The sequence below is a fragment of the Trichoderma reesei genome, assembly GCF_000167675.1.
Source record: "Trichoderma reesei QM6a unplaced genomic scaffold TRIREscaffold_21, whole genome shotgun sequence".
NCBI classification, from domain to species: Eukaryota; Fungi; Ascomycota; class Sordariomycetes; order Hypocreales; family Hypocreaceae; genus Trichoderma; species Trichoderma reesei.
The window spans coordinates 410573-432683 of NW_006711168.1; the positions used below are offsets into that span (position 1 = coordinate 410573).

The 22111-nt window shown below is 56.4% G+C and overlaps 5 protein-coding genes across 5 annotated transcripts; 3 read left to right on the forward strand and 2 right to left on the reverse strand.

Moving 5' to 3' along the window:
• Window positions 1-1640: 1640 nt before the first annotated feature.
• TRIREDRAFT_67470 (uncharacterized protein) lies at window positions 1641-3230 on the forward strand (the record flags this gene model as incomplete). The annotated part of the gene is made up of 2 exons (XM_006968109.1): window positions 1641-2475; window positions 2545-3230. 2 exons carry the CDS (start codon window positions 1641-1643, stop codon window positions 3228-3230), a joined length of 1521 nt encoding a protein of 506 aa, XP_006968171.1.
• A 1445-nt stretch (window positions 3231-4675) lies between these two features.
• Window positions 4676-7958, forward strand: TRIREDRAFT_123426 (uncharacterized protein; the record flags this gene model as incomplete). The annotated part of the gene is made up of 2 exons (XM_006968110.1): window positions 4676-4886; window positions 4999-7958. The coding sequence occupies 2 exons, from the start codon at window positions 4676-4678 to the stop codon at window positions 7563-7565; spliced, it is 2778 nt and encodes a 925-aa protein (XP_006968172.1). The 3' UTR covers window positions 7566-7958.
• A 511-nt stretch (window positions 7959-8469) lies between these two features.
• TRIREDRAFT_67209 (uncharacterized protein) lies at window positions 8470-12087 on the reverse strand (the record flags this gene model as incomplete). Its single annotated transcript, XM_006968181.1, has 1 exon — window positions 8470-12087. The coding sequence occupies one exon, from the start codon at window positions 12085-12087 to the stop codon at window positions 8470-8472; it is 3618 nt and encodes a 1205-aa protein (XP_006968243.1).
• Window positions 12088-14113: 2026 nt separating this feature from the next.
• Window positions 14114-14836, forward strand: TRIREDRAFT_110651 (uncharacterized protein; the record flags this gene model as incomplete). Its single annotated transcript, XM_006968111.1, has 1 exon — window positions 14114-14836. The coding sequence occupies one exon, from the start codon at window positions 14114-14116 to the stop codon at window positions 14834-14836; it is 723 nt and encodes a 240-aa protein (XP_006968173.1).
• Window positions 14837-15090: 254 nt separating this feature from the next.
• Window positions 15091-16664, reverse strand: TRIREDRAFT_51217 (uncharacterized protein; the record flags this gene model as incomplete). Its single annotated transcript, XM_006968182.1, has 2 exons — window positions 16257-16664; window positions 15091-16125 (listed from the first exon to the last, which is right to left on the reverse strand). Coding segments are annotated over exons 1-2 (1278 nt in total), but the record flags the coding sequence as incomplete, so codon positions are not given.
• Window positions 16665-22111: the final 5447 nt, after the last annotated feature.

Here is a 22111-nt window from a genome sequence, read left to right on the forward strand (position 1 = left end):
CGGAGGGATGGATGCGTGATCCAACTGTGTGTGTATCTGTCCGCTTGAAGCGCGACGGCGGGATTAGAAAGAAGCATCACAAGTACCTACATATCAGCTATATGTACTCACCCATACAATGGATGGTACTGTCCAGCTTGTTTGGCACACACGGCTCCTGACAAGGGATTGCTCATATGACTGTAGATGCGTCACACAAAGTGCAGAGGGGGGAGGCAGATGCATGGTGGCGCGTCAATAGCAGGGGGTGCGGCATGCGAAGCGTCCCGATATGCTTTCTGTTTGGTCCCGTCTCTAACTGTTCGATTCTTGCTTAATATCAGGTTCCCTTATGAAGGACTGCCAAGGAGATGGACTACTATCAGGCACAGATCCCGTTCTTGAAGTGCGGCTGGGCTAGTTACATAGTCTACTATTATAATAGTAGTAGTAGTCAGGCACCCGCTCGGCACTTTTTCGATAGCCTCACGCCAACATGGAAACTGTTCCACTTGATTCCACTTCAACTCGCCCTACACATTGAACGCAACCTTGAAGTGGCTTGAGCTAGAGCCTTGCACTGCATGCAGCTAACTTGCGGCTGACGGCGTTCCAAGACAAGAACGTCGGAACGGAGTGCAACACCTGGTACAACAGATAATACAGCAAAGAGTGCTTTTATCAAATATAAGATCCATACGAGTTTCAGGTTGTTGGTCCAGCAAGACAGCATATCGTACCTAACCTTAGGAAAGGAGAGAGAAGAGAGTATGAGTAAAAGACGAGAAACAGCTGTGCGGTAGACAGTACTAGTAAGTGCGACTGTGGCTATGTGCACTGTATTTTGATAGGTGGGTCCTCTGCATTTTCGGTCAACTGCCATCAAACGTGACCCCGGTTTCATGGACTCTCCAGACTCTGGGCTGGTCGCTGCAGCACCGTCTTGGACACTGTGGGCCACGACGCCGTCCACCCACATGCAGCAGATACAGGACCTACCTTACCTAAACATGAAGGCATCATCATTATCTGCATCTACTCACCTCAACTTATCTACTTCGTGAAAGAGGCACAGCAATCACACAATATTGGCAAAGCTGAGACAGTGACTAGGTTATGGCCTGTCAAGGAGATGCTCTGCCTGAGCCATCCATCTTGAGCAGTCCTGAGAACTTCACTGACCGCATACCTTAGTACCTCACCGGTTTACGCACCACAAGAAACTTCCTTCCTGAGGTACATCCATCGTGATGAACTCGAGAAACAACGATCGAGTAGGTATCTTTAGGCAGTTGGGCTGTATGTAAGGTATCTTGGACAGTGCTCGAGATGGCTCCGAAAGGACTGCCTTCCTCAAGGACAAGGAACGCCACACCATGAACCCGCAAGGACTGCCTTTGGTTCATCTCGTGGTCAGGGGAGCCACGTACAGACACAGACGCTCTACAGCTGCTCATTCCTTAGTTGCCTTATCGAGAAGTCTTTCGAATAACAAGATAATCAAGTTATCCAAAACAATCTGCCCTCTTGATGACCCCGAATCTCTGAGCAATCAGCTTCTTCAACCGGTTTCCAATCCTCTTCAGCGTTATCGGGTTCCCTGATGACGGGCTATACCCGATTCCCAGCGCCATCGTGACGCCTCATACTTCGACTTACCAATGTCGTCAGCAGCCGGCAGCGAGAAGTCCTGGGATTGCCTGCCCCCAGAGATCCGGCACCAGATCTTGCAGTCCTTGCTGGGGCAAGACGGTTCTCACCTGGCTCCCTATGCCGCTGTGTCACGAGAATGGCAAGCAGTCATTGAGCCGCACACCTTTGCTCGAATCAAGCTGACGCCGTCGCGCATCGAAGAGTCTGAATCCATGCTCCACCGCAACAAGGCTCACGTACGATATATATGGTTGTGCTTGGAACTCATGGAATACGACTGCTATATGTGCGCGCCCATGGATCCATTACTAAGAGGATTCCGCGACACGGACAGCTTCAAGGTCATGACAACATTACTTAATGCCTTTACAGTTCTCAGCAAATGGGATTCACGCGGCTGCCTGCAGCTGGACATCAGCATCTACTCCCCCAGCGATTCAGAGCACTGGTTCAAATATCTGACGTTCGAACCCGATGTATCTTTCGAAGAGCGCGACCGACGTCGACGCGTGGAGCGAGCGATACGGTACAGATGTGAGGACTGGAATCACGGTTGGCGTGGTGGTCGTCGACGTTTCGCCCCAGACAGATGGGCCGTGCACAAGATATTCAACGATATCATGGACAACGTACCCTTTTTGGAAGACGCTCCAGAACACCAATACTGGCAGCTGCTGCCTTTGGTCCCAGTGGTGACGAGTGTGCTTCTTCGTCAGCAGAACCGCCGACGATGGAATCCGACGGCGCTGGCGTGCATATTTGCCCGGCTTCCCCGTCTTGGGGAGGTTCATTACGAACCTTGGAGAGAATGGGACCATGCACAACAGATACAGATGGATGAGTGTCAGTCTGCCATACTTGTTGTCATCCTGCCCGAGCACTGAAACCATACTGAACTTTATCAACCTGCAGGCATGCGATCGCTCACGGAGTCCCTGGCTTCTAGCCAGGTACGACGACTCATACTATTTGAGACTTCATGCCCGCAGTACTTGCTTGACTTCCCGCATTTCGATGCTGACCGAGGCTCGACCGTTGTCGTAAGCCAGGCCATCGCCAGGGCCAGCCTCATGCTCGAGCACCTCTCAGCATCATTCATGGTAGACGCTAGCGAGTTCTTTGCCGCCCTCGATCCTTCCTGGCGATGGCGCAACTTGACATGGCTTGCGCTGACTTCACGGTTGCTCGCTCCCGATCAGGACGTTGATACGATGGATGGCATGCTTGAGGCAGCAGCGGCCGCGGCCATGACCATGAGAAAGCTGGAGACAATGGAGATTTGGAATGGATCAGAGGGACTGGCAATGCTCTTCAGATACAAGCGAGCCCCAGCAAGGGCAATGGCTGAGATTACAATCAGGGGAACCTGGGAGTTGTCCTTGCATCCTGGAGTTGTCAATGCCTGGCAAGCCGCCGCAGGGAGGCATTGTTGCTACGGATGCACAATTGAGAGGGAGTCGCTGGATGCTGCTGCTGTCACCTCGTACGCTGATGCAATACACCTTCTGAGGCTTTCCCACCCGGTGATTCGGCCCATTTCGCTGGAGCAGATTCGGATGGAGCAGAGGATTCGAGATGGGGTGTTTAGCGTGAGATGACGGGGAGAAGGGGTTCATGATGAGCTTGCCAGGAGATCAGTACTAGGTAATAGTCTGTACTCTTAACGTATGCGGTTTCTTTAAGGTAGTATAAATAAGATGGAATGTTGTTCGAGGCACTGCCTTATGCGGGTACTAGTAGAGGCGACTTGTGTGGTTGAAACAAGCACAAGACAAGTCTTGGATGACGCACTTAAAGTATAGTTGACTCAAGATAGTTGGTCTCTCTACAACTGTCAGCATACAACCATATGATTGGCATAGTCAAAACTTTCCTGGATCTCTGCCATGACTAGTTCTTCCTAGTAAAAGAAATATCATCGTCATGGTCAGATACCTCATCCGTACTGTATCAGTCCCATCACAAAACGCTCGAGGCCAGTATCGACAGCGTCAACAGACAGTGCCTGCCCACCGTGTCCGGATCCGTCTCCAGTGGCTCGAGAGCCCCCCAAGTCCCCTAAACGCACACACTGTGCCAGCGCCCCTGCGATTCGATTCGCCAGCCGAGCCCAGCCTCCAGCCGCGCCCAATCGCCTCCAGGGCTGGCTGCCACCAATCCAAGCCGTTTCAACCCTCAACTCAACCATCTGCGTCCAAGCAGAACCCAACAAACGGCTTCACGTCCTGCCTGCTCGGCACAGCCCTTCTCCCAGCTGCAGCAGCACAACGGCCGCAGCAGCTCGCAGCGCACACAGGCGAAGGGATTCCTGCCACAGCCACTGCCACTGCTACACTGCTACACTGCTACACTGCTACACTGCCAGCGCCCGCCTCCGCTCTGCGCGCCATCTCTCTCCCTCTCTCTCCGCTCCCCGGACGCTTTTTCCACCAAGGCCCAAGCGGCTCCAAAGGGGTCTTGGGCTGGGGCAGAGGACAGACCAGACAGACGCCCCTCGGCTCGCCTATTTTTTTTCTTTTTCTTTCTCTTTCCTGCCCTCAACGCTGCTCAACTGCCGCCGCGCGTACAGCCTCGAACTCACTGGGTCGACCTCCAGCGGCAAACGGCACGCCCTCGCTGGTCGCTTTGACGACGCAATTCCGAGTTGCGGCGCGGCGCAGCGCATAAAGCCGCCTGACAAGGCTCGTCGACCGCCATCCTGCTTCCTCGTGCTCGCCTCCCCCCCTTCGACCGGGATTCGATCCGTCTCAGGGCAAAGACCGCTCATGGCCGTTGTCGCCTTACGGCGTTGATGAACAGCAGCAGCATCTTGGCTCTCCAGTACCGCCGGGACGCATCCGCTCACGGCATCGATATCCCTCCCGCCCGCTCTCCTGCGTCCAGCTGTTGTCGCTCTTCGGAACGAACCACCCCCAGCTCTGCAGCCTGGCGGTATCGTCACCCTTTGCTTGGCTTCTAACAACAACAACAACAACCAACAACAACAACTTGTTGTTCCTCCTGGTTTGTTCTATATATATAAACCCACGCGCCGTCGACCACAATGGCATCGCGAGCACCAAACGACGGGGCTGTGCGGCCCGACGTGGGCGACCTCTTAATGGTGATCCACGACTTCATTGCCCGTAGCTCGGACGAGCTGAGCCTTAAGAAGGGGGACCGCGTGGAATTGCTAGAACGAGATGACGAGTTCGGAGACGGCTGGTTTCTTGGTCGCCACATGACGAACAACAATACTGGTCTCTTCCCTGAAGGTGAGTAGCGCTCAACACCACAATCAGACGCATCAAGCAATTACGCGGTATCCAGCAGACCTCCGCTAATCTCTGCCCGCCATCTTAGTTTATACCCGACCGACCCCCAGAGCCGTCTCGAACCCTGCCTCGACCCCTGCTTTCATGTCTTCACAGCCGCTCTCTCCCCTGGTCGAAGTCACGCAAGAGACATCCCTCCAGGCCACTCCGATTGCTCATCCATCGGCGAGCTCGTCTGCCATGCCTCTGTCCTCAATAGCATCCCCCTCGGCTCTGCCAGCGCATTTAATGAAAGCCGAGTCAGCTCCCGTGTCTGGCCTGGGTGGCACAGGATCCCCCGTCTCCGCTCTGGACAACAGCGGACAGGACGAGTTCCTCAGCGAAACTCTCAACGTCATCAACGAGCACATTACCCACCTGCAGTCGCCGCCCGGCACCAGTGCTGGCAACACGGCCGCCACAGACTCTGGCAGCGAGTACAGCGTTGCGATTGACCACCGAATGTCGTACATCCAGGGCGAAGAGACGGACGAGGAGGAGGAGGCCGAACACAGTCGCGCCGAGGTGGAGGCCTGGTCTCCGGACGACGTGGCCGAGTACCTCTTTACCGAAGGCGTGGAGAAGCACCACTGCGAGGTGTTCAGGGACCAGGAAATTTCGGGTGAGGTGCTGCTAAGCATGGACCAGAGCTCCCTGTTCATTAAGGATTTCGATCTGGGGTCCGTGGGTCGGCGCCTGAAAACGTGGCAGAAGATTAAGGCCCTTCAAGACATGGTTGCCGGCGACGAGCCAGATACCCGGCGCGCCACGCATACGCGCGGCAGCGATGGCGGATCCGAGGATGCGAAACGGACGAGAAGTCGAACGAGCACCCTGACAGGGAACTCAATATCATCGCGACCCACCTCCGTCCAGGCTAGGCGCCTGTCCCTGGCTCAGTCATCTAACAAGGCCTCTCCAGCCGCTCATATAACCCCAACAAACGGCACTCAGGAGAGCCCCTCGCGCACACACGTCAAGCGCCCGTCTGCGGCGTCCATCCGAGACCTCAACCACTCACGACGCCACTCCTCGACCGAATTCCGCCTCCCAGGCCCCAATGCGACGGTGCCCAAGGTATCCGCCAACGCAAACCTGTCCGTGGGTGATGGCGTGCATAAGAAACAGCCCTCCTTTGATCGAAACTGGACCCTGGGCGGCGCCGTCTCGCAGACCTCTCAACGGCCGCTCTCCTCCACGGGCCTGCAGGAAATGCTAGGCGCGTCCGAACCCGAGCTGCAGGACTCCGCCGTCGAGCTGGACCGGGGCTACTTCTCCGGCACCGAGGTATATAACCAGGGGCGCAATGTGCTGCGGAAACGTGACAGGGCTGACCACGGGACTCAACAGAGCTACGCCGACGAGCAGAGGGTGCGCAGCGCAACGGCCCTCTCCCGGCACTCGAGATACGGTAGCGTCGACTCGTTCCGGGACGGAGCGCCCTCCGCCGCGCAGAAGTACTACGGCATCCAGGCCAGCCCCCACAGGCGCAACGCCTCGACCAACACGACCGACTCCGTCCGCCCGCCGCCCCCGGCCAAGGATGGGCCGGCACCGGCCGTCACCAACCTGGACACCATGATGAACCCTGCTCTTTCGGAGCCGTCGCCAGTCGCCAGCAAAGGCCAGAGCCTCAGCACCGATTGGCTCTCGTCGGTGACCAAGCCAGTCGGCAAGGCCACGCGGCCCGCCATGCGAGCCATCTCAGACAAGCTTACCTTTGAAAGATCCAAGGGCAGTGGGTCGGCCGACCTCTCGACGAATGAGCCGCCCATCCCCTCACCGGTGCGGACAGGATCCAGCACCGCCTCGGCAGGGCAGAGCCTGGAACTCGAGCCTCATGATGCCCTCAAGAGCCCCGTCACGGCGACGGCTCCCGCCAACAAGAAGGGTGGAAAGAAGGGCAAGAAGGAAACGAGTGCCTATACGCAAGGCCTGTTGAAGATTCCACCCGCGGTGGCCATGAAGGATGCGGATTACTATGGCTGGATGAAGAAGAAGAGCTCCAATCTCATGACGACCTGGAAGCCGCGGTTCTTTGTTCTCAAGGGACGCCGACTTGCGTACTACTACTCGGAGGAGGACGACCAAGAAAAGGGCCTGATTGACATCTCCTTCCACCGCGTCCTCCCCGCCGATAACGAGAGGCTGACCGGACTGCACGCGACCCTGACTGGCGCGGCTGGCGGGTCCATCATGCCGAGCGGCCACACGCCTGCAGGCGGCGGCGACGACGGCCTGAACAAGGGCGACGACTCCATGTTCATCTTCAAGCTCGTTCCGCCGCGGGCCGGCCTGTCCAAGGGCGTGAGCTTCACCAAGCCGACGGTGCACTACTTTGCCGTGCCCAACCTGAAGCAGGGCCGCCTGTGGATGGCCGCCCTGATGAAGTCGACCATTGAGCGAGACGACACCCAGCCCATCACGACGACGTACCAACAAAAGACGATATCCCTCGCCAAGGCGAAGCAGATGCGCCATCGGCCCCCAGGCTTCGAGGACGCCGCCGCCGCCGCCGCCGCCGCAGGTCAAGACGGCGACAGCGGCGTGGACAAGCTGGCGGCGCTCAAGATTGACGGGGCTCGGCTGGACGTGAATTTTGGCGACAAGGATTCGACCTTTTCACCGCTGAGCGCGTAGAATGCGCTGCGGTGGAGGAAGACTCTGATTTGATTTTACTTTGATGTTGATTCTGATCTGACATGACATTTTGACATTTGTGGTCGTAGAGGGGGGGAAGAAAGGAAAGGGGGATGGTGAAATGGGATTCTTGATGTTCATTATGAAGGAGTGGGGGGAGAAGGGAGTTATCATTATCATTATTACTATTATTTGGGAAGAGCAACAAGGAGGATTTACAGAAGAAAGACAAAACAAAAAAGAAAAACCGTCGCAGAGAGATAATTATTTCTTTTGACATGAGAAATGGCTGGCTGGCTTATTTTGATAGGTACCCCCCCCTCTTTTGATGAGAAAGAAGGAAAACTCATAATTGGAATCATAAAGAAACGTAATGCGCGAGAACTACCTTTACGTCACAGACTTTCCTAGGTAATTGAGGAGGGTTTCAATATAGTAATCAAGACTAATTCTGATATTTGGGTTCTTTCTATACCTACCTCCTTTGTTACCCATCCGTGTCTGTGTCTAATGTGTTTTGTCACTTCCTGCCTCTCCGAAACCTCAAGGGAAGCATGAGAGGTGACTTGATGCCCTGGGTTCGTAACTAACAAGGTCAACAACCGGCATGTGTTCAATTATATCCCCAGTCTGAGAAGCTCACAGTCCAAAGAGACGAGGCAACATGATCAAGTTCATTAAAGAAACGCTACCATAGTATATCCGGCCCGCATCAAGCCGTAGCCGTACAACAAGACGTCAAAACATGCGTGCACTCGCGTCAGTCCTTCCCCTTCCGACGAGTGGCCCAAACGCCCCAGTATACCCCCCCCAGCTCCCTTGCAACGGACGATATCATCGTTATACAAATGCTCAGTTCGTGCCTGCTAGTCATCCCTACAGCCGGATCACTCTCAACGCCCAATCAATCGCCCTGTAACTTCTGATTCATGCCCTGGAGGAGCTGCCGGATCGACTTCATGAGATGCTGCTCGACCCCCTCAAAGTTGCTCGCCGGCTCGCCCTCGGCCGCCTTGGGCATAATGCTCGCATCAGCAAGGCCAATCACTCGATCAATGGCGGACAACGTCACAGCCTCAGCCTTGGCCTCTCCCAGACCGGACTTGATGGCATTGACAGAGGCATCCTTGAGCCCATTCAGCGCAGCCAATACCTTGGGCTCGAAAACAGGCGGCGTATCAGTGGGCAATGAGGTGGAGCTTCCAGGAGTGGGACTCTTGCCCTTGGTGAAGCCGTCAATGACTTGCCGGATTCCTTTGATGCAGATGGCCTCCATCTTGTCGTTTTCGGTCGCTTCTTTCTTCAGCCCAATGCACCTGTTCAGGGCCGACATGACAATGGCCTCGGCCTTGGGATTGCCGGCCTTCTTGAGATTGTCCACGAGGCCGTTTTTGAGGCCGACGACTGCGCCAAGAAGACGCGGCTCGATAATCGGCCGCGCAGGCGCCGCCTGTGGTCGAGGTTGCGGCGGGTGAGCGGCAGCCTGGACAGTCGTCTTCTGCGCTGCTGGTGCCGCCCCCGAGGTGGCCGCCTTTGGCTCCGCGGCGGCAGCGGGCGAAATGCTTGGCCGGGGTGGCTGCTGGACAGACCCAACGGCAGCCGCAGCTGGTACGCCGGCGCCGCCGTCCTCGGCCTTGACTGCCGGGCTTGCCAAGGGAGGAGGCCGCGAGGCATAGGGCGAGCTGTAAGCTCCAGGCTGGGGCACACCAAGCTGAGGGCGAGCCGGGGCCGCCGGAGGACCATATCCCGGTAGCTGGATCGGGGCTGGAGCCGGGGGCGGAGCGCCCACGGCCGGCTGAACCGGTTGGTGAACAGGGGGTGATTGTGATGGGCCGTACGGCGCTGGACGCGCTGCATGGCTCGGCGGCTGCGCCGCGTACGTGGGAGCCTGATATGCCGGGGCCTGTGCCTGGCTGGGGGGGTAGCCAGGATGCGCTCCAGGAGCCATGTGCTGGGCGGCATAGGGATACGAGTAATGCCCATAGGCCTGCGCGGCCGCCAGTCCTCGGTCTGGGGAGGATGCCTTTCGCTTCTTGCCGGCATCCAGCTCGACACCGGGCACTCGAGACCACAGGTTCGTCGTTTCATCCTTCCTAAACGCCTCGTTCCCAATCAGATTATGGCGTACACTACTCTCCCACCCCTTCGTCTCGGTGTGGAAATAAAACCACGGGTATCTTTGGCAGATTCTCTTGTAGATCTGCTTCAATGTGAGACCATCGGGGCCAGCCGCCGTCAATGTTTCGTCAATAAGCACACCGTAGTTCTTGTTCGGCTTCTGGAGCTGCTCCTCGGTGTAGTCCTCAATCTTCAGCTCCAGAGGAGGAGACTTGGGCCGTGCCTTCTTCTCCTTCTTCTCCCTCGCTCGTCTCTCGGCATCGGAGCCTTCGGCGCCGTCTTCGTTCTTGGGCTTCCGCGGCTTGTATTTGCGCTTTTCGGGACGGTCCACTCCGTCTTCCGGCAGCGGGTGTTTCCTCGGCCGGCCAACTTTGCGCTTGATAGGCGGCTCAACCGGCGGCGCTTGAGGCAGTGTCTTCTTGGCCATTTCTTGCTGCTGCTTCTTAAGCAAGCGCTGCTCTCTCTTCGACATGATGCCATTCTTGGGCGGTCTGCCAGGGCCCCTCTTCCTTGGTATCTCGGGCATCGAGAGGTCGTGATTCACTTCCCCTTCGTCCTTGATCTCAGAGTCGCCCTCGATGGATGCTTCCGGTACGTCGGCATCGGCCTCCTCCTCGTCTTCATCGTCTCCTTCTTCCTCTTCCTCTTCCTCCTCTTCCTCCTCACCGCCCTCTTCTGCGACCTTCTCCTCTTCTTCTCCCTCACCCTCATCGTCCCCGCCAAAGTCGGACAGTTCCGCGGGGCTAACATCCACATCCGACAGCTCATCACTCGTGTCCTGGATCTGGCCGTTGCCATGTGATTGTGTAAAGTCGAAGCTCATGCTCTTTCCGCCCTGAGCGTGGCGTTTCTTGGTGGCATCCTCTTCCTGATATTCTTCGGCGCCGGTTCGTCCTCGTTCCACGCCGTTGATGATGAACCTGAACCCAACGTCCTTGATCTGAAGGCGATCGCCGCACCTGAGTACAACTTTTTCGCTCTTGTAATGAACATCCTCGCAGAAGAAACCATTCTTGTGTAAGGGTATTGCCTCGAATACACCCTCGTCCGGGTTGTAGGCAATCTTGAGATGCTCCCGGGAGATGGCCTTGGTTTTGCTCGCGATATTCGGGCCGGGAGAGTGAATGCCGATGAAAGGAACATGGTAGGGTGACGGCCTTAGCGAGGCCAGATCGACTGCAGCAGCGCCAGGAGTGTGAGAAACGTATTGGCGGTTGGATATGATGTTATCTTGAGGGTTCTCGTTTTCATTCTGCTGCGACGATCCCGTAGTGCTGGTCTTGCGCCGCTTCGCTGGACGCCCATTATCTTCGCTATCTGATTCTGGGCCAAGCATGCCACCTTCCTCACTGACGTACGATTTACTAAACTTGTGACGGTCCTGAGGCAGAGGAATGGGGGATGGGGGGGGAAGGCCTTTGCTCGCATTTTCTTCGACACGCCTTTGATACTCCTCGGCACGCTTTCCATCCCGCCTGGCCTGTTCCAGAGCTCGCTGGTCACGACCAATGATGACAGCGTAGGTGGTCATCTGAAAGACGCTGTCGGCGAACTCTACACGAGCAAACGACTCGAGGCCCATGTCGGGGTCAGACTGGCGCAGGTTGTTGTTAGAGCCCAGGCCAAAGTACCCTTCTTCGGCAGGGTTGGGCAGGGTCATCTGAGAGGGGGTGACGGTGGGCGGCGGCGACATGGCGGGCGGCGCAGCAGACATGGAGGCCAGGGCCATCATCATGTATGCGTGGCGGTGGTCGATGCCAGCAGGCTGGGATGCGAACGGTGTTGAGGCTGGGAATTGGTCTGCCGATGTCACCTGGGCAGGTTGCACAACAGAAGGCGATAGGTGCGGCGCCGTCGCAGCAGCGGTCGTGGTAGCTCCAGGAGCGTCTGCCATTACAACGTCTTGGCCCCCGTGTCCGTCCGACTCAATTGTAGCTTTCAGCCCAGCAGACTCTCCGACTCCAGATGTGTTTGCGTTTGGTACAACGGACTGCTCTAAGCCACTCTCGACCTTGGCTACACCGTTAAAGGTTGGAGGCGGCGGCGGCGGCGGCGCTGTCGTCGTCGTCGTCGTTGTTGTTGTTGTTGTCGTCGTCGTCGAGGGTGCGGCAGCGATTGAAGCTTTTGGGTTCTCTTCTAAAGCACGCGCCTGCTGTGGGGGGGCAGCAGAATCTGCTGGCAGCGACGAGGGCGGCGCTGGTGTGGACGTTGATGCGACGGCTGTTGCGGCTGCAGGAGGCGCCGTGCCGTCGTGAGAGCCAGGCTGCGGACCGGATGATGTCGCCTTGTCGCTAACCGACACGGATGCTTCTTCTGTTCTGTTTCCGGGCTGTGATTGCTGGAGCTCGAGCTCCGGCTGCCGTGGGTGCTCTTGCGCCGGCTGGTGCGCGGCCGCGGGCAGCATCGACGCAGCTGCGGCTTTGGGGTGGTCGGGCAGTCGTTGCGCAGCGGCAGAGGCAGCAGCATCCGCATCTGCGTCCGAAGCAGCAGCAGCAGCAGCAGCAAACAGAGGCGCCGCCGACGTCGTGGAAGCGGAAGCTGCAGGTGCAGGCTCGGGCTCGGGCTGGGGGTCGGGCCTGGGCCTGGGCATGGGCGAGAGTGAGAGTGAGGCTGCGGGTGCGGGTGCGGCATCGTCGAGACGGCCGTCGAGCTGGTCGTGGGCGCCGGCCGAAGTCATCGCTGCTCGCTCGCTCGCTCGGGCAACAGCTCGTTCGCCAGGGCTGCGGGCAGTCGCTGCGCTGCTGGTCGACCGGGAGACAGGAGAAAGGCCCTTCTTCTCCCTCTCTCTGGGGCGCGAGGCTGGCGGGTCGTCGTTCGGCTGCCTCGTCTCTCGTTCCTGTCGTCTGTTTTTTTATTTCTGGGGCGGCCGGGAAAAAAAGATGTCGGAGCCCGTCACAAGAGAAAGCTGCGATCCTTTTGCAAGCCTTCCTTCCCTTTGAACTTTCTGGCGCGATTGCCGGGGGGGTCACAGGCGCGATCCGGGCCGCTGATTGGCTGGGCGGCGAGCCTTCTGGAGCCTCCTCACCAGTTCCGGGTTCGCTCTAGCCGTTAAGAGCAATCGGGTACGAAAAAATTATTGGAAAAACAGAAGGCGAGGGACCAAAGAGGCTCCTTCTGCTCCGACTTGGTTTAAACGGTCATGATTGTCGTTTCCCCGCGTTGCCTGATGCCGTTACCTTGGCAGTTGCTGTCGACGCTGCTCTTGCCTACTTGCCTGCATTCCTTTGATTGATGACATTTATTACCAGATACATGTCTTGTACCTTGATTATGTGCCTGATGGATGACTCATGCTAAAGCGGGATGAGGCTGCATCACTGCATCTGTAAGAGTTACTATGAATCGCTTCATTGCGCCTCCATCCCGAGATACCGAGACTTCACAGTGCACTCCTACCCTACGGTATTACCTACTACAGTCACAGCACATCAATTCACCGCGATGCTCAATCCTTTGGTTCTCCTTCTAGGACATTGAAAGCCTTCAAGTCCGCTGGCTCTGTCCTCCCTTGTCAAGCATACTACTACTAGACTCGACTGCTGCCCCCTCTTCATGCAAAAGGAATGACGAGACCTCCGATCTAATGCAAGGCGAAAATCAGGAACCTATCCCTGGAGTACATCCCCAGCGCTTTTACCCGAGCTTTCCGTCTTCAAGGTTGCTGCGTATACCAGGCCGGGCGGTACCTGCAAGCATTGACTTACTCTACATGTACCTATACCTTACCAACTGACGTGCGATATCACACACTTGCAGCGTTCATGATCAATTCGTACATATACGAACAATACAGTTTCTGTTGCTGTCATCCTTCTGAGGTTACTTGTTCACGTTCAAACGCAGTGCTCATAGTGTCTATACCCTATTTTTATCCCTCTGCCGCCCATCTGATTCGTTGTCTCACCCCGAAATGCTACACAGAAGCCTCCAGCGGCTACTGTAACAAGCAGCGACTTCACCACATCCACTCAACGATCATCGCCTTAAACACCCAGACAGTAACACGACACAATAAAGCAAAGAATCAATAGAGTAAATCTCGCGTCTTCAAGCATGAAAGAGTGGGCGCTAGCATCATGGAGGATCGAACAAGGCCGCGACAATGGCCCCGAGAACCCACAATTCGCTCCCTTTAGAACAATAGCAGAACACACATAAAGGTGACAAGGTGAATGAAAGAAGTGGAAAAGCGAAGTTGGGTCTGCCGTTTGCATTGATAAAAGTCTCGAGACTTGTTGATTTCGTGCTTTTGGCGTTGCTGCCTTTCTTTTTTAGTATCATCATTCTCTTCTTTGCTCGGGTAGCTGTGGTTGTGCCGACACTCTTTTGCCAACACTACCTTATCTTTATACTCAACAGACTCAAGATCGCTTCACATCATACACTTTTGAGATCTATAAATCGGGGGGAACTGGGACAAAGGCAGCAAGATGCCGACAGTTCACGTCGAGATTCGCCGGCCTGGCCACCACCACCACCGCCATCATACCATCGAGCCCTCCTCCTTCATCCGCCAAATCAAGCCCAACACAAAAGATGCCAACCACCAGAACCCCAGCTCGGAGCACTCCCGATACGTCCAGATGCTCCTCCAGCAGGACGACATCCCCCTCCTGCACAACATTCTCGCCTCCGTCTTCGTCTGGCTCCTCCTCGCCGGCTTCCTCGTCTTCCCCGGCACATTCACCAGCCTGCAGGCCTCCGTCGACAAGCAAGGCGACGGCGACAACGACCACACCTTCTCCAAGGAAGCGGCCAAGCTCATCGTCAAGAGCATCAAGAACATCCCGCTGCTCGTCATCGCCATCGTCATGTGCTGCATCTCCGCCATCGGGATGCTCGTCCTCACCATGCTGCACGCCAAGAACTACGTCTGGATCGTCAACAAGCTCTTCTTGCCCGGCATGACCAACTCGCTGGCCGGGCTGGTGTCGACGCTCATTGGCGTCTACTCTCAGCAGCACGGGACGTGGAGCATCACGGCTAGGACCACGGCCATTACCGAGGGGGCTTCGCTGGCCGTGTGCGGCGGGCTGTTTCTCTTTTGTAGGATGCTGCTCTTGCGCAAGGTCAAGGAGACTCACGAGGAGCACTACAAGGGCTGGCCGGGACACAGATATTCGAAGCAGCTGTTTCCGGATAGCCCGCCGTGATTTTCAGAGTAGACCATTAGCTGGTATATAATGGGAAAACGCACTTCGCTGGCGAAGAATGAGACAATGAGCTTGGGACAGGATTGGAGGGAACGCAACGGGTCGATATAAATTCGATGGATAGACATTAGTCATTAAATAAAACACACTCTGACGTTTCCCATCTTCAAGCTTCCACGGTTACAAGCTCATCGCAGTAATGGCGCCCGCTCGCTTGAAAGAATAGACCGGCGATTCTTCCAGCTCAGGAGCCTCTCAGACAGCCGATACGAGCTGTGACAAAGCATGCCGGCCAGGAAGCCAACCGCGTCGTTCCTGAACGCGAGAAGGCCAGCTGTCGTCACCAGCATGACCGTCCATCGCTCCAGGCGTTCTTCGTCTGAGAGATGCCGATGCTCCCTCAAGCCCTCCGTACGGCCCTGGCCAACAGACACGTGCCACAGATCAGGAGCACCCTGGTTCAGCGTGTGGCCAACCTTGGCCAGCTCCAGCCCAGCAGCCACCACCATGACGCCGAGCAAGCCCTTTGGGTACTGCTTCAGCAAGTTGACGAGCGTCTCCCCAAACAGGAGCCCCAAAGCAATCTTCAAGAGGCCCAGCAGGATCACGCTGGCTCCGCTGCGTGCGCCGAAGCGGAACTGGGCGGCCAGTCCTCCGGCGCCGTGGCAGACCGGCATGGCTCCGAACCATGTTCCGGTGAGGTTCATGAGTGCCACGCTCAGTCCTATCGAGGTGACAGAGGGTGTGGGCAGGTCGGGCAGCAGATCGGCGGCCAGCGCGCTCACCGCGATGATGGAGTTTAGAGTCGTCAGTGGAAGCTGCCCTATCGCCATCCACAACGCCGGGGCGTCTCCGTTACCGATCCACGAGGGGAGGACAAAGTGTGGTTGCCAGACGTGGAACCAAGGCAAGCTCTGGTGAGAGAGTGACACCTGAACGAGGGCCAGCACCAGAGATAGGAGGAAGAAGCTCAGGGCGTACGGGAAGCGAGGCATGTTCTGCGTCAGGATGAGGACGAGGAAGGCCGCCAGGGCCCAGAAGCGGTTGTCCAGCACGGGATGGATCCAGCCAAGAGGCTGCAGCAGCGACGAGCCAGCGCCGATGATGAGGGAGAGTCCCGCCCCGAGTTGGATGCCCTTGACGACGGGGATGGGCACAAAGGCCACGGCCCTCCGCAGCAGGCCCGTGATGCTCATGACGAGGACTGCTGCGCCGACCCATTGCCCGGCAGCGACGACGACGCCCATGGAGGGATTCTCGCGTGCCGAGATGGCAGCTGCGGCGATGGCCTGGACCACGAAGACGATCAGCATGGACATGAAGTCGTAGATTTGGCGATGGCGATGGCTAAAAGATCTTAGAGACTGCGGGAGTCGAGCTCGCTCCACACCGTACATGCATCTCACTCGTTCATACATACCTTCATGGGCTGCACAGGCAAGGGAATGCCAAAGACGACGCCGGTGAGGACATTGAAGAAGCCCGAAAAGACCAGCGTCGAGCCCAGGTCAATGTACCCCTTGGCCGCGAGGGCAATCATCAGGGGCAGCAGCGTGCCCAAGTCGCCCAGCGAGCCGGATATCTCGGCCAGGGGCGCATCCCGGAAGGTCGTCAGGTTGTGGGCGTTGAGGCGCCGCACTCGGCGCAGCCAGGCGGTGGCCATCTCGACGCCTCCCTTGCTTTGGGCTTTTTTTTCCTTCCTCTTGCTGAACAGATGGACGGCGAGGATGGAGGTTGTTGATATGGCTGCAGTGAGGGGACGAGAGGAAGAGCGAGAGACGGCGGGCAGGATCACTAGGGCAAAGAAGGAACAACGTCTCTGGTCACCGATTGAAGGAATATCTAGGTAGGCATGTTTTGTAGCTTTGATATGACCATGGCAGGATCTCGAGCTGGGAGCGCTGGGTTCTCATAGGTGATGGAGAGCGCACATGGACTCACGTGGGATGCATTACGTCGGCGGAGAACAGCTGTCTCACGTGGTGCCAGCTCTTGGAGCAGCGACTGAGCCTCCCGTCTCTGTGGTCTCTCTGTTGGGAGTTGGTAGCACGAGAGAATAAACAGCGAAAGACGGGCCAGAATTGTGCTCTCTACTGATTCTTCTTTGCCCGAGAGACTGAGCAAGGGATGCATTGGGCTGGGCTGGGCGACGGAGAGCTGCCGTTGAAGCTTCTTCTGGGCATCTTCATTGTTCCGCGGGCGGCGATCTTTTCTCCTCGGCCGCGGCTCTACCTTAGCGTCGGTACAGCATCATGTGTGTACGATACCTCAAGAGATATCCCCGAATCTGATATCAAAGCAGTCCTCTTATTCAACCAAGGTTATGCACGCCTCTGCCATGTCAGTGCTGATGCGCCGTCCGCCTCGTCATCCATCACACAAAGATGTTCAGACAGGCCAGGCCAGCTGCGTCTTATCAGGCCGATTTCGCGGCAAAGGCGCCTGCGAGGTCGGTCTCGTAATGTTATCGCATCAACTGGCCAGGGCCATGCAAACAGAAGCGCATCGTCACGTGACTCGTCAGACGGACCGGTCGGTTCGTTGTGAACAGCGGCTTACACGCGCCCGTTCGATGGTGTGCTGTCGGTGCGGAAATGTCGCAGCGATATCGTCCCAACTCGAGGTCCCTAGGTGCTCATTTGGCATCCTCGAAGAAAGGGAGAAACCGAGCAAAAGGGGGCTCAGAGTTCCAGAACAAACAATGCTTCTGGTCAGCTTATTAGTATATCAGTATCATTTGCCAGAATGGAAAAGCGATGACCCGAGGAGAAGAAGTCCTCGATTCTAACTCGTCGTATCAACGGAGTTCCACCGAGGCATTTGCTCGCTCCCGGCCACGAATAAAGCCGACCAAAAATCGCTCTGGGCCACCCAATGATCATACAGCATTCAGCCCCGTTTGTCTTCTGCTCATTACCGGAGGGACCGACTCGTACTCGTAGGGTCCATGGAGAACAGGCGGAAAAGGTGTGCCTGGCCTAAGCTGGTACATACCTAGATAGAGCCGCAGTGGTACGGTGGAAACCCGGAGCACCCCGTAGGTAGGCGGTGATAGTATCACCCTTAGTACTCTGTACCTGCATTTCACAGGTTTTCTCCGATGCGCGGATGTCGATATCCGGCCATGATTCTCCACGATGGTAGCACGTCGTACCCGCCCGCGGTGAGTGAAGAGAGTCTAGACAAGTCGTGGAGAAAAGGCTCTGACCGCCTGGGGGATTTGCGGTTCTTTTCCGAGGGCAATGATTTTCTCCTCATCCTCATCAAGTATCATGATACCTGTTGCCTACCCTCAGGAAACAGAGCCAGTGGATACGGGGTTAGAGTTGTCTTCTAGTAGAGTGCCCGTCCTAGTACTATGTAGTACTGTGGAATATGGAGACTCGAGGACATATTGAGATCTTCAGGAACTAGCCGTTCAACGCAAAATGTCCAACACAATCTCGAGACAGGTACCGTAAACACCAAAGGCTCTTCGTGTCGATATCAGCGCCGTCGTCCAAGAAGAAAAGCCGCGGTTCGTACATGTACAACCTGATCATCTTAAAGTGCCACTACGATACGTTTCTGTTCAGGCCTGCAGCGCCGGTGCCAAAGCCGGGGTACCAGACGCAAAATGAGGTCATTGGCCGACACAGCGCAAGTCCTCATTTGAGCGCGAAAAGGGCGACGGTCCAGTAAAACAATCTAGAAGCACACGAGAAGAAGGACAAAGGTCCAATCAGTGCAAAGCCGATCAATCACTTGGCAAGGTGGAGATGCCTCGCTGGAATCGGCCAGCGGAATCGCCTCTCGCGCTTCTGACTACTACTACTACATACTGCGTAGTACTTCTTGTCCTGTCAGCCTCAGTTTTGCCTTGTCATGCCGTCCACGAGTCGAGTAATACCAGCCACGCAGGACGATTGCGCCGATTGCCGAGCTTTTTCCTGGGCGAGCATTGTCCGGAGTCCACGGAGCGGCCTTTATTTTGCAGCCAGCCGCCTTCTTTTGTCTCGTTCTCCATGTCGGGCTTGCCGGGTAATAAGTGGTGAATGCCGATGATTATAGGGTGGAGCATACCGGAAACAGAAAAGGGCCTCGACTTCTGCTCACAGCAGGATTTGCGTAGGTAGTCGTGCTTCTGCCGTTGGCGCCGTCAACGGGGTGGCGTTGTCATGTTATGCTGACCGTCTCTGCTCTGCTCTGCTTTGCTTTCTTTTTCATGTGAGCGGCGACGGCGAGGACGAGGCATGATGCTTCGATGGAATGGATGGATGGATGATTGGCTGGGGGCGTCTTGGTGTGCCGAGTCGGGACAGTCTCTGCACACAATGGCCATGTTATCGCTCCTTCGCACCGCGCTGTGCTGTCTACGGCACGCAATTGGGCGGCAAGGGCCGAGGATTTGCTCGTCCGTGCTGAGTGATGATACTATACGGCCTACTCGTGCATGTCGTTCTGAAGGTCTGACGCTTGCCACCTTTCTTCACCGGACTGGCGCGATAGTATGTACGCAGCACCGCCTGATGCTGCGATTGTCTGTCTGTCTATGGCGGTCGGCCTTCGGTTGCGGATTGTCGTTACTAACACAGGCAGCTGCAGTGCCGGTAAGAGAAGTACGGCAGTATGTACAACGAAGCACGCATCTCTATTTCGGTCTCGGTCGCTCGTAGTCCTACTCGTACGAGGTGAGACGTGACGAGAGGGCTGATCTGGGGATAAAGTACCCCGTAGCACAGCAGTTGACGGTACCTAGCCTGCCACAGTGCACAGAAACCCTGCACGACGCCTTCAAGGCCTTATCAGCTCTGTGTTCAAGTGCTCCGTTACTCAGCTGCTAGTGTTAGTATTTGGGATGCTAGATTTGGCGTCTAGGAAAAACATCGAAAGGAGAGGAAAGAAAAAAAAAGTTGGTAGCGGCATGTTTCGGTCAAGCCAGCCGCGCCGGACAGCCAGTCAAGGACGGCACTACGAGCGATACCAAAAGGCAATTGCCGCCTCCTGATTGAACGGTCCTGTGCGATATCCGTTGTAGCCGAGGCCGTCGATGGGCGTTGTGGATAGAGGGAACGAGGTACTGGTACTCCATACATGCAGTAATATCGCAGGCTGGAGTTGCTGTTAGATGGGCTTGCCGCACCGGGCTAAGCTCCTTAGACCAAATTCCAGAATATCACTCAGGCAAGCCACGGGCAAGTCTTGGTGATCCTGTACGCGCAAATATTAGGTCGGCGTCTGAGGCCGAGCTGGAAACTTGGCGTGGTGTATGTATAATACCAATTCATGCAAGATGAAGTTGGAGTTGGAGTACGTACAGGGTACACCGCAGCTCGACCCGTGAGGAAAGGCAGCAGACTGTCTCCTGGCTGGTGCGTCATAGGTACGGACACGGAATAGTACCTAGGTTAGTACCTATCGCAGAGGAGCGTCAATGCAGTCTTCAGCGCTCAAGGCGGCAGGCCGTGACCCGCGCTGCGCGCCTCGCGCTCCGTGATGGTGGCCGGGCGACCAGACACTCCCTCGTCAACCGCCCACAAATGGCTCTCGCGGAGATGTCGATTCCTCACCTGTAATCTGTACCTGGTACGTGCGCCTGTGGGAGGGAAGACTCTGTCAAAGTACAGCTACAGGGACGGGCGAAATTCGCGCAGGCAACAGAGCGAAGCAAGAGCAATGGAAGGGAAAAGATGGGCTGCAAAGCGGATCCACTTGCCATGGCCGCCGTCGAGGCTTCCCCACATGGGGCGCCCGGGCTAGTCTGGGCCTCGAGGCCGGAAGAGGTAATAATGGATCCAGGTGGAGGACGACGAGGAATTGACCTGATGGAGAGAGGAAGACGATGTGCGAGAGGGTCAGAGATGGTAAAGAATTGGGAAGAAAAACAGTTGAAGTTTGAAGGGAACCAAACATTTACAAGTCAACGAGAACATCGAAAAAGAAGATACTTTGAAGCATCGAAGAAAGCCGTGGCATCGGGGACCGCCGCATGTACCGGCCGAGGCATGAAGAGCACTAAAGCGGCCAGGGTCCAGCGCATGCCGTGTTCCGATCAAGTGGAAGACGGGCGATACTAGCCCGATGTACCCGGTACCTGTGCGTCGGTTCTTCACCAGGCTGGTCCTGTCGGTACTTCGTACGGAGCAATACCAGGTAATTTCCAGTTCGCCGCCAGCAACAGCCGTGACACGCCGTTGACGCCTTCCCAAGTCCAAGTTTTGCTTGTCGCGATAGTCATGTCATTGACACTCAATGCGAGGCATACACACTCACTCACTCACACTCAATCGAGTACTTCATACGAGTACTCACACACTCAGAGTACCTACACCCCCCCGGCCCAGCCCGGAATCCAGTCACAGTACCTGTTTTCCGGCTTCGTTTTTAAATACTCGGCTTCCCTCTCCTGCATTTCTATTCACTTCTTTCCCCCTTCTCTTCTTCTTCTTTTCCCTCTCCCAAGCCTAGTCTTCGTCGTCGTCGTCGCCGCAGTTCGTCCTCGTCCTCGTCCTCGTCATTGTCCGTCCGTCCGTCCGTCCGTCTCAGCAGTCTGTTTCCGCGCCGCTCGCCAATCGTCCATCGACAGTCCGGCTATCACAACCCCCGTCATTTCGTGTCTCCTCCGCGTCCTCGCCAGCTCATAAACCCAAGAAACAAAAGGTCAGAGCGCGCCAATTCCCAGTTTCGATCCCTGGACTGCCTGTCCTCGTCCTCGCCTCGCCATCTCTTTTTCCCTCCCAAAATCGCCCAGCGAAGTGGCCCGTGACGTGCTCCCCCACTCTTTTGCCCCTGCCGGTCCTCCGCTTGTACCCAGTACTTGTTCGCTTTTTTTTTCTTTCTTCCTCTGCCCGTTTAAAATCCCAGAGCTGCCGTGGAAACAAAACCTCAGCGCATTCCACTTACGCGACCATCTTCCAGACCTTCCATCCTTCTCCCTCTCTTCCTCAACGCCCTTCAACCCAAGAGGTAATGACCACACGCTCTCCCAATCCGCTCTCACCCTTCCCATCACCGCCGAAAGAATTCAATTACACACACTTCCAACTTCGAATGCCTCTTGAACGCCTGGCTTCCTAGCGCCTGCAGGTGGTCCTTCAGTCTCTTTACCGGAGCCGAGCCGTCGCAAAAATTTTGAGCTTCATCCGAGGCTACCGCAGCCTTCTGGACCGCGCACCAGGAAGAAGCTCGAGATCATCGCAACCGCATCGGCTCGTAAAGAGTCTGGATCTCTGCAACAGGCATCAATTGGAGTTACTGGGCGTGCTTTTTCCCTGAGGCATTTGATGCGGGTTCCCA